Source organism: Amblyomma mixtum, chromosome 5, assembly GCF_055824585.1.
Source record: "Amblyomma mixtum isolate Tamu chromosome 5, ASM5582458v1, whole genome shotgun sequence".
Lineage (NCBI taxonomy): Eukaryota > Metazoa > Arthropoda > Arachnida > Ixodida > Ixodidae > Amblyomma > Amblyomma mixtum.
The window spans coordinates 83,213,207-83,232,512 of record NC_143016.1 but is presented as its reverse complement, the minus strand read 5'-3'; the positions used below and the strand labels follow the sequence as shown (position 1 = coordinate 83,232,512).

General features: G+C 45.3%; 1 protein-coding gene across 1 annotated transcript; it reads left to right on the top strand.

Annotated features, from left to right (window-relative positions):
- Positions 1 to 3,433: 3,433 nt before the first annotated feature.
- On the top strand, positions 3,434 to 13,370 carry LOC149342844 (carbonyl reductase [NADPH] 1-like). Its single transcript, XM_089545345.1, has 8 exons — positions 3,434 to 3,630; positions 5,347 to 5,428; positions 6,682 to 6,860; positions 8,027 to 8,139; positions 9,437 to 9,562; positions 9,719 to 9,860; positions 11,321 to 11,384; positions 12,199 to 13,370. Exons 1-8 carry the CDS (start codon positions 3,610 to 3,612, stop codon positions 12,300 to 12,302), a joined length of 831 nt encoding a protein of 276 aa, XP_089401471.1. The 5' UTR covers positions 3,434 to 3,609; the 3' UTR covers positions 12,303 to 13,370.
- The last annotated feature ends 5,936 nt before the right edge of the window (positions 13,371 to 19,306 follow it).

Here is a 19,306-nt window from a genome sequence, read left to right as displayed (position 1 = left end):
ACATGTACAGTCTTTATTAGTACCTTCGTTCATATATGCCTAGTCAGCTCGGTTTCGGAGGTCTCGCCGAGACAGCAATAAATTGTCTGAACATCAAAACAGAGCCTAAATGTATTGACCTGCCGCGGTGGCTCAGTGGTTAGAGCGCTCAGCTACTGAGCCGGAGTTCCCGGTTTTGAACCCGGCCGCTGCGGCAGCGTTTCGATGGAGGCAAAATGCAAAAGGTGCCCGTGTGTGGTGTGAGTCATAGCCCGAGTCATTTTGGGACATTAAAGCCCCATATTTGGATGAGAAATTCGAGGCCCGTGTACTGTGCGATGTCAGTGCACGTTAAAGAACCCCAGGTGGTCGAAATTTCCGGAGCCCTCCACTACGGCGTCTCTCATAGCCTCAGTCGCTTTGGGACGTTAAACCCCAACAAACCACACCAAACCATTAAAGCCCCATAAATCAAACCAATCCTAGCTCTTTCTCTTCTTTCACTCCCAACTTCTCTTATGGCATGGTTCGGGTGTCCACCGAGATGTGAGACCCTGAAAAAATTGATTTTTTCCAATATTTCAACATTGTTCGAAAAATTTCCAATAATAAAGCTGCATCATTTTTTTCATACTGTAGATTGGTTTGGTTTATTGGGGTTTAACGTCCCAAAGCGACTGAGGCTATTTCATACTGTAGAGTTAGTGAATTAGTAAAGACTAATTCATGTACAACCCCTGCACAGGAGAATTTGAGGTATTGAAAATAAATAAAATAAATAAATAAACCTAATTATCAGCAGGAATAAAGTGTCACTCCAGAAGCTGCAGACCACCCTAAAAAACAGATGCCTGGAATGTTTGCGTCAAGGTACAATTTACGTAGCTGTATATACCGGCCTTAAAGACCACCTGACAGGTGCTAGCACATACCTCTCTTCTAGTGCACCTGCAACGCACCGTCGGTGACAGCGCTCTAGAGAAAAGCTTATTTTGTTCTCTGATACATGTCTTGGGATGCTGGAGTTGCTCACTGCCATCATGTAGAAGCTTAGGTTTTGTATTGTGCGAGTTATCTTTTAAGGCCGGTAAAAAGTACTTCCCGTAAATGAAATTCCTTGGTGCGGACATTTTAGCCAGTTGTTTTTCAAGGTGGTCTACAACTTGACACTTTATTCGTGAAGCCAATAACCAAAGTGTTAACTAATTACTGTGCACCAATTAATTAACTTTGGGGAACAAAAAAAATTGGAGGGGGAGCCTTTCCATTTTTTTTGTTCTGTTTTTGACATGCGGAATCGGTCAATCTATACATTCATAGATCCCTGGGAGTCTTCATACCACTCCTAGCGTAGTGGTGTGGTGGTTAAGCGATGGGCTACAATCCTGCGATGGCAGCTAGGTGCTGTCAGCGGTACCCAGGTTGCTCTTCCGGAGCAACTTCTTGCCACCAATCATTAATTTAACTGCCACCTACCATGGTGGGTAGTTTGCTCACATTCCGGTGGGCAGGTTGCGATGACGCCTCATGCTACGCGGCCGAAGTGGCCCACGTGCCATCTACGTGGCCCACCTTGGCGGCCCTTGCTGCCTTTAACCTTGCTAACTTTAGCTGGGACACTCGGTATAGTAGGCAGTCGCTTGGAGATGACTCAAACATACTCGTACCCACACCCCATCCCGGCGAACCATATGTTCCCGGGTATGAGATGAGACAAGTGTATACAATAGGGGTTGAGAGGGTCCCTAGACCATATAATCTGGTAATGCCCAAATTCTCCTGGAAGGGTACTAAATATCGACTCTACAGAATCCTGGGAGACCCTGCTGCGTAGTTCAGACCCCGAGCTCCAGCTCCGCCTTGTCCGACTGGCTGAAGAGGCCACCGGGACACAAGACCTCCCGGCCAGCATCTAAAGCGGTGCCTCCTGCCTCCCCGGCCTAAGCCGAGGGGGAGTGGGGGAATGCCATCTCTGTTGGACAATAAAAGTTCTTTCCTCCTCCTCCTATATAGCTAGGGGTTGGATTTTTGGTTTTTATTCTTCAAAAATTCGGCGGACTTTTTTCGGTGTTTATTTCAGAATGTAAGTTTCGGTTTTTTTTTTTTCAGCGAATATTTTCGATGAATGAATTACTGACTTTTCTCAGTGATTTTATGTGGCAATTCTGTGCGCTCAAAAGTCACTTGGTATATCTTGGCATTTTTGTTAGCATGAACAGTTTGTTTTTCAGTAGTTAACATAATTTACCAGTAATTTTACACTTGGAGGTATGCTTTTAGAAATAATTGCTTTGGTGATTAATAAACAAATGCAAGTTTAATGACACAGCCGGCAGTCAAGAACACAAGTGGATTTTACGTTTAAGAACTAGGCTGACAACTTTTCTCTAGGTTGCCGCGATTGGTTGACAAGAGGACGGGGCATCATGTGGTCTGCGAGTAGATGGCAGAGATGGAACTGGCACATTCGTCGCGGTAGCCAGAACATGATACTTTCCATGACGACCATGCATGTGGCTTGTTGTCGGTGTCGTCCTTGCACTTGATAAAGCTATCTGACAGAATATATAACTGCTCTAAGCGGGGGATGACAGTGAACAAACAATGCTTAGCTAGCAAGCGGCGAGAAGGTGGTGCTTCCCGGACTGCAGAGGAGTGTAAACAACCGTAAAAATGGCTAAAATCACGCAACTGCGCTGCTTATCCAACAATGCCACCGTCATTGCGCCACTGGCTTCCCTACTTAGTTAATATCCAACTTTTACTGGGTGTGACTCGCACTCAACAGCTAGCTAGCTGTGCTTTGCGTGCCAAAAATATTGACCTTTTTCGGTTAAAACTGAATTTAAAGAACTAAAGTCGACTACTTTTTCGGTTCACACCGAACAGTCCAGCAGCCCCTTTATATAGCGCAAGCTTGATGTTGAATCGAGCCCCTCCTGTACCATGTACTTCTCGACCACCACTTGTTCAGGAATAGCCACTCGACAACCTTCCACGCCATTGCGCGTTGTTGTCGATAAAATCGATGCGCTCTACGGTGAAAAGATTCGATCGCGCGGCTTGCATTGCCGCGGGAATTGATGTTTTCTACCCGTTCCAATCATGAATACAGGGTGTTTCACCTAAGGCTTTACACAATTTTTAAAACTTGGCATTTTGAATCAGAAAGGCTGGTTAACTAAAATTTGACAGTTAACTTTCTAAGTATTGCTGTTAAGCTACTTAATTATTGAGAGGCGTGTAGCACATTGCGAGTAATATCCATATCAATTTTTAGAATTTCGAAAACGGTCTTGATTCCCGCCGCGCTACAGTAAGCAACTGGCTTACTGTAGCGCCACATCCTCGCAGCGTTACGGCCCTGGCGGAGAAAAGAACCAACTATGACGTGTAGAGAGTAGTAGAGAGGTTATGAGGTGGCCAGACTTCAAAGGTGATGCGTTCACGTGACGTCCTGTGAACGCATCGAGTCGTCCTGTGCCCTGCGCACTTTCACACATCCCTGATCAGTTCGGCGCGCGCTGAGAGAGGTGTGCTGTGAGTTTGTGGGCGACGTCTTCCTCGCATCATCTTTTTCTCATTCTTGCTCCGATTTGTGGTCGCCCTGCAAGGTGTAACCGTTGCACCATGTCGACTCGTGTCGCTGTGGTAAGATAAATACTGCAAATACCTGATCAAGCTGGATTTATGCTCACCGCGTGCTTTCTTTCGGACCTTGAACACTGAAGGACCTTGAGCAGTTGGCGGCCTTGAGTCGTTCTTCGTGTTGTGTCATTCGTTCATTTATCGTCTCTGTTATGGGGCTATCGTTCTGTTTCTGCAGCCGTCCGTTAGCTGCGCGGAAGCAAAGCGCGTTTTGGCTTTGTAGGCGGGGCGCTGTTCCGCATGCACGCGTGTGCAGGTGCGCGTGCGACTGCTTGCCGATCGCTGCCGTTGCTGAGCAATGCTGGCCGAAATGATACATTCCGCTTACGTTATGGGAGATACTCCGCGTCATGTTTCTACCGTTGCCGCGGTCACCTTGCTCGGCCAACCGGCCCTGATGCTCGAACGAATATGCGTGATGCTGACTCCGATTTTTTGTGATATTAATTTTTTTTTTTTGCGATTTGTGAATGAAAGTGAGCAGCAAGCATATTTGGTAGCACAAACTCATGCGGAGCGTAAAGTCTGATAGATATTCCTGAATCTCGAACGAATGTTATTCATGATCATCAAGAGTGTAATCGTGTGTTGATTCAGGCCACTTTTGCTTAGTACTCCGTTATTACAAATCTACTCCACCTTGGGGAATTCCCCTAAACATTTTTGACCAAACACAATTTTGTCTGGCACAACAGTGGAGTTGAGAGCTGGCAACTCGCCTTAAGTTCAGGTTATGATTCAGGTTATGGGACATACGGGCACGGATCACTTATCATGTTGCAGGTTTTTCATGTGACAGCTGTTCCTGCACTTTTTATTATGACCTGGCTATGTACAAGAGCAGATGGACTAGATCATTTCGTGCAGCGGTGCAATGCATGTTTTCTTGTTAACGAAGTGAAATGCATGCTCGTAGGGTTTTTAGCTTATTACTCTTGTCTCCCACACAGAACAGCTGTTTGGAACTAATTCTGTGTTGCGAGAACATTGACAGTGGCTGAAACAAGCATGTTCTTTAGTCATGAATTGCTACATGCATGTGTCATGCAAATCTGTGGAGCTTTGTCTTTCACAAATAGCAGGAGCAACAGTGCAAAAAGAGACCTGTAAAACTCGTTTGCTTTTCACTGTATGAATTAAGCTGTATCAGCAGTTGTGAACAATGTGCTTGCATCAGGCTTCTGCATATATTCATCTCATATCTGTAGTACAAAGTTACATACCAATTGTAGTGCTGCATAATTATGAGCTGTAGCAAACTTCAAACTGAAAAGTTTATAGCATTGGGTTATAGTAGGATACAACTCAAGAACACAGCTGTGAATTACAGCTGTGTAATTACAGCTGCAACAATTGGTTGACGCTTTGGCTGGAGGGCCTTCTTTGAGGGGCATTCACTGTTAAATTCTCGAGTTGTAACCGGCTTATTGTTTTGGTGCCTGGTTCATTTTTATTCATGGAAGGAGAATTGCACAAATTTTCTTTAAATACTCATGCGTATTACAACTTTTTGTGGCATGGACAAAATATATGTCCTCTGCTTTCACAATAGTATTGCTAGTTAGGAGGCAGACCTGAAAGCTTACTCCTGTAATGCTCCTGGGTAGCCAGGGGAGTTGATAGTGATGAGTATTTTGTCCATGCCACAAAAAGTTGTAATACGAAGAAATCATCGTTGCATATAGTAAATTAATTAATCAGTGTCTTTTGTGTGCGCAGGTTACAGGTGGCAACAAAGGCATTGGCTTCTCAATAGTAAAGTTCCTCTGCCAGCAGTTTGATGGAGATGTGTTCCTTACTGGTTAGTATCTGCTGCATTGAATGTGATTTCGGCTCTGCTGGCATGCGGGGCAAGAGAAAACAGTTGCTGTGCAAACATGCTTCCATACTGTCTGAATTTTACGTTTCCCCATTGTGTGCACTGAATAATGTCAGCTTGTCACTGGAATTTTCTTCAAAATTTCTTGAGGCCTTTGATGTTTTGAAGTTACTGTTTTATCACACTTTCAGTATTCCACATCAGTTGTAGCAAACTGTTCATTGGGTTGAGTTGGTTGTGGTAAATGGTGAGACTTGTTCAAAGGGCAACAAGTAGGAAGGAAGACTTGCAGCAGTAGGGCATTAGTGTTCTTTGTGACCTGAGCCCCCTCAGTCAGTTTGACATTCTAAATGGCAATGAAAAGAAACAGCTCGGAAAGGTCCCACTGTTGTGGCCCGGTTGTTATGGCATTCTGCCACTAAGCTCAAGGTTGCAAACGCGCTCTGCAGTGCAGTACCCATATTTTGATGGTGGTGCAGTACAAAAAATGCTTATGTGCCGAGATTTCAGTGCATATAAATGAAACTGAGGTGGCTGAAATTAATGTGAAGCTCTGCTATAGTCGTATACAACTTAAGTCTGCAGTGAAGCTCCGCCCACATTCAGCCTCCGCGCACAGAATTCCTCCACGACGAAAAAGTAGTCTGTTGCTTAAACTCTTCTTGTTACCTAAACAAGAAGCTTATAAAAAGAAAAAAAATTATGGGCTCTAGAATTTTGATGCTATGGCTTGTTTAATATTGTCGGACATTATAAAGCTAATTTTGTTAGCTGTTGCGATTGGCCAAAAGCCTCTTTGAGAAGTTCTAAAACTACTGAAAGGGCTAAGTTACATACTGTAAGTTGTCACATGCAGAATACAAGTAAGCATGAGCTGTGCTAAAGCACATATTAGCTTTTTTCCTTTTTTTTGTGGACTGACTGTTTCATTCAGTAAGGCTTGGGGTGATTAGTGTTTCATGTACAGAAAATTCGCCAGAGATTTTTAGAGCACATTATGGTGATGGCCTCAGTTAATGCCCGTTATACAAACTGAACATGTGAATTATTAAGGAATCGCTGCGTGGAGGGATGGGGTCTTAAAGAGTCCATGGTGAACATTGCACATCGCTTAAGTCATGAGTTATTGCCATCATTGTTGGAAGTCATAAAAAAGCGATTTTATTCTTTCTACTCGTGCATTATTTTAACTTTTCGGGAAAGAATATCATGTTTTATTTCTTTTTGCCGAGCAGCTAGGGATGAGAAGCGGGGCAATGCAGCTGTGTCTGAGCTTAACAAGCAGCTTCTGCGGCCAAAGTTTCACCAGCTTGACATTGACGATCTTGAGAGCATTCGCAAGTTTCGGGACTTCCTCAAGAGCACTTATGGTGGCTTGGATGTGCTCGTGAACAATGCTGGCATTGCATATAAGGCAAGCGTCCCACTTTATTCCTCTCATTAGAAAAAAGAAAGATATTGCATGCTTGCTGTGAAGGGTTTTTAAGCATGTGAGGATTTCATTGGTCTATCATTGCACCATTATACATTGTAATTTCATAGTTAGATTTACAGCAACCTTTGACTAAGACACACATGCTTTGACGCATGTACTGTCGGGAACAAAAGTGGTATACTCCACGCGGCGGGAGCCGGAGCAACGGAAAACTGCGTTGCAACGTCACCTACAGGCGGCGTCTGGGATCGAGACAGCCAATGCGTGACCTTTACTTAGGAGGGTAGATGTGTAGGCCAGTTGGTGAGACATGAAGGAGCTAAACACCGCAGGGGACACGGCACAGAGAAAGAAGACGACACAGGGTGGTACTTGCAACTAAAATTTTATTTGAAACTTCATGGCCTTTTAAAGACAGAGGCACGTGTGATCTTACAATCAGGTAAAAAGGATGAATGAAAAACAACAGATAACAGGACCTAACTGACAACAATGCACATGAAAGATATGCGAGTCACAAACTACAGAAATAAGAAGTATTAAAACGTTATGCGATGCTCATCATGCGAGTCACAATCTACAGATATCAGAAGTTAAAAACAGTCGACCGCATGTGGAAGCATGAAAACCACAAGACAAACCTTTATTATCAGCAGGCATGTCACTTAGCTCGTTTCAGTGTTTCGTGCTCTAGCTTGCCAAAATGTCGCAGTTTTCCGTTGCTCCGGCTCCCGCGGCGTGGAGTATACCACTTTTGTCCCCGACAGTACATAGAAAAGGAAGAGAATCGCATGTTTCGCAATGTGTGCTCGGCTGATTATGAGCTTGCTCTTAGCATTCAGAGATTGCTTCCATCACACCCATACCAACTACAAATGATTAATATTGTTGCAGGATGTCAGTTTATTTAATTGACATTTATTTTTCTTCTTGAGATCTAAGCCTGAGCATGTTGATGTGAGCATGTTTGTTGTAACTATTCATCGAACACACCTTACTGTCTTTGCCAGTGCAGGAGATGTAAACAAGGGAGAGTGTATAAACTGTTTAGGGCCTTATTATGCCTTCTTGAACTTTGAATTGAGGGTGTTAACTTGTTTTAAAGTTGTCATCAAATGATTTGCTTTTTTTTTCTTTAATCGCAGCACAACTCAACAGCGCCATTTGCAGAGCAAGCTGAAGTCACTGTGAAAACAAACTTTTTTAGCACGCTTAACGTCTGCAAGGAACTGTTCCCATTGCTGCGCCCACATGCTAGGTATGTTTGTCTCTTCTTATGTGTCGTGCATCACTGATTGAGCATATGGTGTAGTTCCTTTTTTTTTTTTCAGTCAGTTTCTTGAAATATTCTGAAATTCTGAGGCCAGGAAACATGTCACAACTTATGGTTACGGGGTTTAGAAGTACCCCTGGAACTTAGAGTCAACATTTGCTTGCATTCCGGGAGTGCATTACCAAAAATATGCTTGCTTTTATTGGAAGTGTTACTTATTGCTTGCTCACAGAATATTCTCCTTGGTATTTTGCTTGGTATTTGTCCTTAAAAGTGAGCTGTAGCCACTGACGGGATCCACTTATTAGATCCTTACTGCAAGTCTCCTGAAGACACATCTTGATAACATTTGGTTTTTACCTCAATGACTGAGAAGGCCAACCTGTACCTGTAGCCACCACGATGGCTCAGTGGCTATTCTGCTTGGCTGCTGACCCAAAAGACGTGGGTTCAAGCCTGGCCATGGCAGTTGCATTTTGAAGGGGGTGAAATGCTAGATACCTGTGCACTGTGTGATGCCACTGTACGTGAAAGAACACCAGATCGTCGAAATTCTCCGGAGCCCTTCACTATGGCATCGTCCCTCATAGCCTAAGTCGCTTTGGGATGTTAAACTGTATAAACCAAACCAACGAAATCCAAGCCTTTGGCAGCTGCAGTTGAAAGCATGTTAAAAATTTCTGAAGGCTGAGTGCACATTTGACACCTGTACATACCCCAAACGCAAAACTTGAGGCATCATGAGTGTGTCCTTGCTTTCTTAATATTTTTGGCTACTAGCACCTCATTTGGAAATACTCTTTCTGAGTAACAGTTACTCTAAGCTGCCTTCTACAGGGCTCTATTGAGCCAGTTTTCATCTCAGAAGAATGCTGGTGTCGATTTAGGGATCAGCAGCTCTGTAGCTTATGCACTCATTCGTGCATCAGGCTCACATAGGGCTAGTGGCATTCTTTGCCTGCTACTGGTCACACTGCTGCCTTGCAAGTATTGCAGATGAACAGGGATGAAATACCTCTCTTTTAGAGTTTCCTTGTGCCATTCCTGCTTTCATTGGTGTAGCACAGCACAAACTAGAGATATTAACAGTCATAAACCTGTAGAGAAAGTGTCAAGCCTAGCCATAGCAGAGACACAAAATATAAAGCTTCCACTGCTAATACAGAGTCCTTTTCACTCGTTGACAATATGAGAACTGTGTAAAGAAGGTATGAATATATATATAGCACTAGCTCTAGTATGGCATATGTGTAGCGTATCTACTAATTCAATGCTTTTTCAGGGTGGTCAATGTAAGCAGCATGTGTGGCATGCTGCAGAGAATCCCTGGAGAAGAACTGAAGAAGAAGTTCAACAACCCTGACATCACTTTGGAAGAGCTTTGCAGCCTCATGGAGCAGTTTGTGCAGTGGGTATCTGTTTGCTTCAGTCTTGATACTTTGTTCGTGTATTCATGATACTGTGATTCGCTTGTAAAACATCTGTTGCTCTCAGCGTTTTCTACATTACTTTTTTTTTTCTGCATGAAAAGTGACCTTTTTACTTAGGTTCTTTATTTTTACAGGGCGGCTAAAGAGGGGAAGAATGGTGAAAAAGGTTGGGGGCACTCTGCTTACAATGTCTCTAAGGTGGGAGTCACTGTGCTGAGCTTCATCCAGCAACGCGAGTTCGATAAGGATCCTCGTGAGGACCTGGTTGTAAATGCTGTAAGTAGATCATTTAGTTTGTCGTGTTTGCAGCATCCTTGTAAATTTGCGCCTGTGTGTGCTGTAGCATGCATAGTAGAAACAGATGGCATCAAATTATGCCACAGCTGTGACATCAAATTATGCCACAGCTGTAGATGGCATCAGAGTGGGAGGGACACTGCACTGCTGAGCGTACATGCAGCAAGTCACACAAATCGATGCGCTTTTTCTGCTGTGAACTGTTCTGATATTGATTTTGGGTTTCAAATGTTCGAACCTCTGAATGAGGACGTGATGTAGGGATCTTTTCCTGATCAAGAAATTTTGCTGAGTAAAAAGCTTGTTGCATTAGCTTTTGTTTAAAGCACTTTTCTTTTGTACCAAGAACTGCTAAAAGAGCTTTCTTGATGAAAGATTACAGTTGTTACTAGAGAGGGAAAAGGAGTGCCTGACATTACCTGATAAGTGCAATGTTATGTTTAACTTCGCCAAACTAGTCAGCATTGTGCTTGAGCAGTCTTTGTTACTGTGCTTGCACTGTTATACTGTTGAAGGAAATAGTCTGCCATGGCAGCTACAATTGATGTGCATAGCGTCTGCTTTTTGTGTAAGAAGCCATATACTACTGTTTCACCATTCAGCAGAAACCCATGACAGGCACTGCTGCTTAATACTTGTTGATGTGTTGTTCTGCCTTAAAGGTGCAGTGAAGAAGAATCTGAAATCATCTTTTTGCTGCAGGAACTCAAGCTACACGTTCCGAGCATTCTTAGAAACCTCGATTTATTGCCCTGTGTGGCCGATTTCCCTAATTAAATCGAATTAACGTCCGGCTCCCGCCTTTTTTCTTTAATTCTCCCCGTACGGTGGGCGGAGTCGACCAACGCGTGGAGTGCCTTTCACCCAGTCCCGTGGCAGCTTGCCGCTCTGCCATCGGCGGAGTAATACATAGTAATCCGTAGAAGCAAATAGTCTGCGCGTATTTTTATTTCTGCGGGCTTATTTTGCGGCTATATTATCTGCGAATGAAACTATACATTCACGGAAACCTAAAAACAAAATAAAGCGAAAGCAAAGCCTCCACGGAGCTGACTGAAAGGCACTCCACACGTTGGTCGACTCCGCCCACCGTATGGGGAGAATTCAAAAATTAAGGGCGGGAGCCGGACGTTAATTCGATTTAATTAGGGAAATCGGCCACACAGGGCAATAAGTCGAAGTTTCTAAGAATGCTCGGAACGTGTAGATCGAGTTCCCGCGGCAAAAAGACGAGTTCAGATTCCTCTTCACTGCACCTTTAATGCAAGCTTGTCTGAAAAAAAAAAGTACTCTGTAATATCTTGGGTAATATCTTGTGAAAAGAGTGTGCTGGCAGTCTCTGGTGCCATAATTGATGCGATCGCTGCGAATAGACTAGGCACTTTGTTAATGACTGCATGTCCACTTGGTTTTGATGTTTTGTTCCTTTTCAATCACAGGTGCATCCTGGTTATGTTGACACGGATATGACAAGCCACAAGGGGCCTCTGACTCCTGACCAAGGTGAGTGCATGGCTTTTATTAGTTAATTTCCCCGCTGTATTGTTAGGTTTGTGTGCTCAGTGTGGTCTATTTTGCTCTTTCTTTCTAAAAGAAACCTTAACACTTACGTACATTCAATAATGGCTTGTTCAAACGCATAGTCGTATGCATCTGTAACACTTCAGAAAGAGAAAGATGAGTGGTATGTGGTGAAACCAGCTTCTACAACTGTCATGTGTGCATCCGGTGACACTGGCAACCAGGCTATATAACTAAAAATACCCTCAAGGCCAAGGTCACATTTTACGAATATTTCACGGACACAAAATTTCGCAAAGCAGATGGGACAGGCCCTTTAGCTTTCCCCTATTCCCGGAGGCCTGCAAGCTTTCGGGTGTTGCAGAGTTTGGTGCATGTCTCATGCTGTGTAGTGCCCTGCTTTGGTGGAACAAACCTTTGCATGAACTCAGCTGTAGATAAATTAGATAAAATTAAAGCACGCCGATTTTTCAGCACCCTGCTGCGAGAAGCAAAGAGAGCCATTTCTAGAAACAGCGGCACATTCTCTTCAGAAAGGGAGTCCGCTATGCGAAGTTTCACCATAGTGCGCGCTTCTAGTTTGAAATAATTAACAACATGCTGATATATAAAGTATTTTGCCCAATTATAAGTGTGCATTTAACCGAAATTATTCGCGGGACCTATTTTTCGCGACCTGCGTCACACTCCTAAGAAATGCAAAAATGAAGTTATATAAAGTATGTATTATTTATTGTCATTAAATTCAACTAAACTTGTGCTATGTTTTTGTATCTTTTTTCACAATAATCGACAGGCGCTGATGCACCTACCTATTTGGCTCTGCTGCCTCCTAACATCGACTCGCCCAAGGGAGAATTTGTGTGGAACGACCGCACAGTCACCCCATGGGACAAGTAGTGCTGAAGCGATCAAGGCCCCCAGCTCTGAACCCTTGCTGTTGCATTATGGCACTTGATGGCTATTTCAGTGCTGTCGCACTATATACTGTTTACTAGCCAGTGGAGAACAAATCTAAGATATCAAGTTTCTACGGGTGTATGCACTATGCTTACAGAAAATATGACCTATTTTCTTACTGTGCGTGTGGTTTTGTCGAACAAATATTGCTCTGATTGCTTTAATCTGAGGCTGCATCATTGTTATTTCCCTTCTGCTGCTGATATGGCAAAACCTGTAGTTGTGAGAAAAATGTGTTTCCATGATTGAGATTTCGATGTGGCACTTGTCACCGTGTTGAAAATGTTGCAGGCAGCAATAAAAAAATGCTCATTTTTTCACTTTCGTGCAGTTTGCAAGGAGAAAATTGCTGTGCATATTGATGGGTGCATTTTGACTCACTCGGGCAATGCTTGCATTTCTTGCACTTTTATTCACCTTGTTAATTTTTATAAACTCAGTTCAGAAGTCATCCATGTCAGAGCACACTTGCTGTGCTTGTTTCTTTATTAGTGCGCCTTAATTTTTTTTTCTTTTAAATGTCAAGAATTTTTTTCTCCTTCTTGCTGGAATAACTTTTTCAATATATTCACCAAGTATTTGTCTAACGATGCTTTATGGAATCATCTGTCGTACAGTACAGCACTAGCTTCACGGAGAGGTGGGCCATAAGGATATGGTAAAGGATGGAAGAGGGTACCGCGCCATACCACTACACTAGGTCCTGTCTACCCTGGCAACACCTCTGCACCTGTCGCAGTTCGGTGTGGTTATGCACTGAATAGTGTGATAGCTGCACTCTTGTTCTTGGCTCAAGAAAAATTCTCTTGGGGCAACACTGCTAATGATGCGCCCTACTGCATCATTCCAAGGCTTTTCTTGTGACTGACAAAAGTGTTTCGAGGACCAATGCAGTGCTGTAGCTATGCATGCAGTTTTTCATGCATGTTGTTAGCCAGGCTCCGTGCATTATAATCTCTCGTTTGGATCCCTGCTGAAAGAAAATAAAATTTTGTGGAACCTGTGGAACCAACTGCGGTCTAGACGCTTTTCCGAAGCATATCACCCTAGAAGAGCCGAGCACCAGGCCAGGGGAAATCTTGTGCCCATTAAATAAACTGGTCTGTACCCGGCGGCACTGGGGATCGAACCCAGCACCTCCCGAATGTGAGGCGGATGCTCTACCACAAAGCCACGCTGAGTATTAATCTCCTTTTTTGCTATCTTCGGACAAATTTGTACTTCTAGACCACTCAGATGGTTTTTAGTTAAGCATTTAAATCATCTGGAATTCAAAAAGCTAACTTTGACGGACACTTAAAAAAACAAACGAAAAAAACGTCATTGCCAATTTTGTTTAAAATTTCTCTGAAACACCTTTAGTACCTGGTAACTCTAGATCAAGAAAGAACTGTTGCATTTTTTACCGAAGTGGTGGCCTTGTGGTAGAGCATTCGCCTCGCATTAGGAAAATGCTGGATTCCAGTCCCCAGTGCCGCCGTGGCTACCCGCTGGTTTTCTAATGGGTACAAGATTCTTTTCTTTTTGCAATTTCTATTTGTAAGTTTTTGAGCTGGCCCCTGTACCGTAAGCAGAATGTCCTACGTGTGCGCCCTATTATTGAAAGTCTGCTTGGGATCCTATGAAGAATATTACCTATAGGATCGAGTGTTCTTCTGCTCTCAGCAGACTTGTAATGCCACTTGCTTTGATCATCTTTTTACCGAGTGGTCTTGATCGAATGTGATAAAAGCGTCAGCTGAGCCACTTTGCAGTCCAGTTTGCACATGCAGTGCATTTCTTTAACATTTTTTATTAAAAACATTGTTACCGATGTGTTTTCCTCAACAGAAAATGTCTCACCTGAGGAGGCCCCTTAAATCTGCCCCTGTTCTAAAGTGATTGTTTTCACATCCCAATTGTGATTTAACCTAACAAAATTTCTATGTCATCACATCACAGTCATGTGAAACATTTTGTGAGCATGACTTTTACTGGCCGTACAGCACGTTGCTCTTTCCAGGGTCCCTTAAAGTAAACGTGGGCTTTTGTCCGAGTTTGTCGTCGAACTGGTAGATTTTTCCCCGATTATTGTTTCTTTGGTGACCGCTGTGTTGGCGACCGAGCACAAACAATAGCAGTCACTGCAAAGAAAAACAACTCCGCCCTAAATCGTGCACTTTTGCAACTCGATCGCTGCCAAGCCCTCAGCAGTTTCCTGCCTTGGAGAGCGGCAAAGATTACAGGATCCGCTGTGCCAGGTGCCGACAATAGCTGCGTTAACAACCCATGGAGATAGAAGGACCCTTCGAGAGCTGTGATAAGACAGCCATCTACTGGGCAGGATCCTTATACGGCACTGAGCTCGTTCCTTTACCACAACCTGCAAGACACCGTACAGGGCAATGTTTATGGAGCTATAAATGTTGATGCAGCTAAGACTGAAGCACAGGCACTAAACGTGTTGCTCTGATGACAACTTCTGTTTGGCTAACATCTGGTTAACATCCCTGCCTTACCCCCCTCTCTATCTATCTCTTTGGCAGGGACCTCGGAACAGAGGGGGGGCAAGGGAGGGCGCCTCCCTCCATCCAGTCTCCAACTGCTTGCGCTCAGGACAGATTTCTGCGAAAATCTTCAATTCTAGGACTTATTTAATCTAAAGCACAGTAGGGCTGAGCCATTTGACTTCATAGCCAGTCGTAAAGCCTTTCATTTGAGTAACCTAAATCAATCATATCCTGCAGAAGTTGTTATGGCAGTCTTATTCCTGTTCATGAGCACGATTAGCAGAATTGAAATTCCTTGTGTGTACATCCATCATGCAGCCCAATTCAAGCTTTACAGTTGAACCTGGATGTAACGAACCTCTATATAGCGAATTCCTCGATATTACTAAGTTTCTCAATTCCCCCAACGCCGTCCTAATTGAAGCGCGTGCATTTGAGACCTTCATGTAACGAAGGTGATGCGGCGGTTGACCTTGATATAACGATGTGGCTATGCGGTAGTGCTGAGTTACTCGACATTTGGCATAACTACGCGAAGGTTTCGTGATGATAAAGCACGAACACTCAAGTCATCAGTACGTACTTTCAGTACCACGCACTGGGCATATACTACCACCAACGGATGCCTAACGCCACTTGTCAGAGCGGACGACAACTATTGTATTAGTTGTCCGCTCCGACAGGGGGCGTCAGGCGTCCGTGGGTGACCTCATTACTGCGAACAAAGCCACCGCTGCGCACGACTAAGAACAACCTCCGGCATAAACAATGGTTAAGCCTGGATATACAAGCGAAAAGCTGCAGTTATGCTTTGTTTGACGTCATGGCTGTCGCAGTTCGCGCACAATGCACTGGGAGCACCACGATAACGGTGTAGGCAAGCGCGTTACGTAGCCCTCCTTCCGCATGCGTAGTAACTGTGGTAAACACGCGGCTGCAAGTATCGTCATACGAAGAAGCGAGCGCGCGCCGATGCACACTCGATAAACGCGCAAAGCGCGCGAACGACGACTGGCGAAGCCGCGCTAGGCGGCGGCTCCGCCGACCACGTGCGCCTCTCCAGTGACGTCGCGCGGCGAACTCGCGCATGCGCCGCTGTGGCTAAAATTGATCACTGCGCACGCCAGACCGGGTGTTGACTAGCCTAGTGAAACTTTTCGCTTCAAAAACGAAACCAGCACTGCACTGTCACCGCCGCCGCGCGGCTGCTCGCGTGTTCCGGCGCCGACAGCTATCGCGCGTCGGGAGCGGGGATGGCGGCGAGCACCGGGGAGCAATGTGAGGAGAACACCGAAAGAGGGAACATGCGGGTAAAAGCACATGCCTCCGCGGTCGGTCTACGGCGGCGGTGCGGCCGCGCGCCCTGCAGCCGCGACGCCCCCGCATCCCCACCCTCCCCACCCTACTCGTAGTAGAGTTACTGTATATGCTACCAAAGGTAGCAGAGTTGCGCGTAGGTCCGCCATCTTGCCTGCCAAGCAACCGAAGTTATGCGGCGAAGCCGCACTCCGTTTCTGCAGGCGACATGCCTAGCGCATCACCGATCGACCGTGAGCGCTTTTCCGAGGTTTTTAAAGCACTTTTTCGATTGATCGCAAACAAAAAGCCCCTAAAAAGCTGACTGCGTAACCCAGTAAACAAATGTGGCCAAGAAAAAACGGTGCTCTAGCGCACGCCGTGAGCTGCGGCAGCAGGCGATTCCCGTCACCTTCCCCGAACTATTTACCTGATAACCTAAGAGCAGACTCAGTATTCTAAATACGCCGTGCAAATGCGGCATTCATTCATCTTTGCGGCAACATTTATTCACCGGACCTGCATTAAAAAAACTGTTTATAGTCTCCTTTACTAAATACGAAACCCTGCAAAAAGTTATGAGCCGGAACTATAGAAAGGACTGTATAAAAATCCAAAATACAGTTTACTCGAAACTGGTTGAACGTTACCATCTGACGTAAACAATCAGATGCCTAAACATGTTTCCCTCGATAAAAAATGGTTTGCCATTCAGGTTTTATGCCAACAGGCATTAAATACGCAACGCAGAGCTCTATTTTAGCGTTTCAACAGTGTACACGAAAAAGCGCAGAGCCGCAAGTCCAGCCTTTTTTCGGTAAAGAAACCTCAATGCAACTTTTAGCAAACAAAAAAAAACAAACAAAACGCGTGAGCTACACCCCACAGCAGCGAACGTAAACAGCCGTTGGATAGTGGATCCGCTTCGAACTTGGCCGGCTGTCAATCCAGTTCGCTGCAGCGGCGGCCGGCCTACGTCATCAGCGCACGTGTTTCTGGCCGGATGGGCAAAACATGCACCGTACCGAGGAGGCTCTCACAGGGAGAAGAAAGGCTGCAGGGCGTCTCGAATCGGGGAACAGAGGCGGCGGGGGAGCCCTTGACACCGGTAAAACCGGTTCAGAACCAAAAGTGAACGATTTTGCCCATCGAGCGTCGTCTTCTCCGCAGTACACGGTTGCTTGGACACCACGTGATGGCGCTCTACCAATGGAGTCGCGAGCGGCGTTGATCAAACAGACGCGCAACTCTGCTACCTTTGGTAGCATATACAGTAACTCTAACTCGTAGCGGCGTTGCGCGAGCCGCGGCGGAGGTGGCGGCGGCTGCTACCGCAGTCGCGAAGCGCTTCGCCGCGTTTATGATATCGAGTTAAGGCAACTTCACACTGGCGAGTCGCAAACGTCAATTAGTTGTCTGTCAATTAGTTGCGGTTTCCGAAGCACATGTAAAGCAGGGAGGGAGCGTAACAAATCGATTTAAGCCTGTCGCGCGACCTCCACGACAGGTGATTTCACCTACATTTATTTCTTCTTTTGGTTTCCGTTCTGCCGTGTCCTTTCGACTCTTCTCGCGAAAACTGCATGTAACGAAAACCTGGATGTAGCGAAAAATCTTGGACTTAACTTGTAAGCATAACGTTTAACTTATAAGCATTAACGGATACACCTTTGAACAATGTATGATAAGAAAAGATCTAAATGAAGTATAAAATTTAATATGTAAATTCAACATGAAATAAATAAATGCGAAACAAACGAAGTCCTGCCTCTCCACTAAAAAAAATGTTCCGGGGCCCTGCTCTGACACTGCTTTCTGCCCGCGTAGACATAGCTTGTTATCGCGTTGTTTCAAATAAACAGCATCAGTCTATTTGTGCAACTTGTTAATTATCCTGCACAATAACTGTTGTCGCAGAACCGACTCATCACCTTTTTTTTAAAGCATAAAATGCTTTCAGCTCCTGTTGGCGTGCTGCGGGTGACCTTGGTGCCATGAAGGAGGGATAACACGGAGGCGAACCCAAACGAACTTTGGCGAAACTTTCAGTTCACCCCTGGTGCCTGCGTGCTGTGCTGCCGCCTGAGCAGCGCTTGCGCCAACAACGTCGTCTTCATGGTCCCATTGTGGACGAAGCTGCGCATTGAATGCAATGCAGTGGCGGGCCGCTTCGGGGAGAAAAATGCCGCTATAGCGCGTGGAATCCCGCAAATTTGGTGTTCTGCCAAGTCAGGGTGGTACCGGAGATTACTTGAACAGTAGATCGGAGTCATTTATACGTTGAAGTATGTCATCTTTCGGAACCCATCTGCCGGGAAACTCGCCCCCTTGTGTGAACAGTCGTTGCATTCTCACAATGGGCATAGCATATTCCAATGCAATCTGCTGCCCCGGATACATTTCGATTACTTATTTCGAGCTGCAGTTGCACATTCGCCAATGACTGCCACCCAGACAGCTTCTCGTTCGCCTTGAAGTCAACTGCGAGAGGTCGCTTTTGACGGCTGGTAATTTCATTCATTAGATTTTTAATAGACTTCTCCCCGTTGTAAACAACGTGCCGTCAAAGGGACGTGGCCCGATGGGCAAAAGTGACCACTTCCCAAAGGGCACTGAAGCTCCCATGGATGTCCTGGGAAGGTGTGTTAAAGTCCATTGGAGTCTCAGTGCTCGTTAGATTTCGCCTCGGTTTTGCATGTTTCGAGCGTTCGATCCCGCCACCTTTCTTCTCCCTATCAGAGACTGCTCGTCAAAGCCGCCGCGGTGGCTCAGTGGCTATGGTGCTCGGCTGCTGACCCGAAAGACGTGGGTTCTATCCCGGCCGCGGCGGTTGAATTTCTTTGGAGGAGAAATTCTAGAGGCTCGTGTACTGTGCGATGTCAGTGCACGTTAAAGAACCCCAGGTGGTCGAAATTTCCGGAGCCCTCCACTACGGCGTCTCTCATAGCCTTAGTCGCTTTGGGACGTTAAACCGCATAAACCAACCAACCAACCAGACTCCCCGTCACGCTTCGCAGCCTTTCTTCTTCCGATACAAACCGCCTCGGTATACGTCACACCTTCTGTGCCACGCTGTCAGAAGTCGCATGTTTTGTCCACTAGACCAGAAGCACGTGCGCTGATGACGTAGCCCGGGCTGTAATCGTCCCGCAGCTGCGC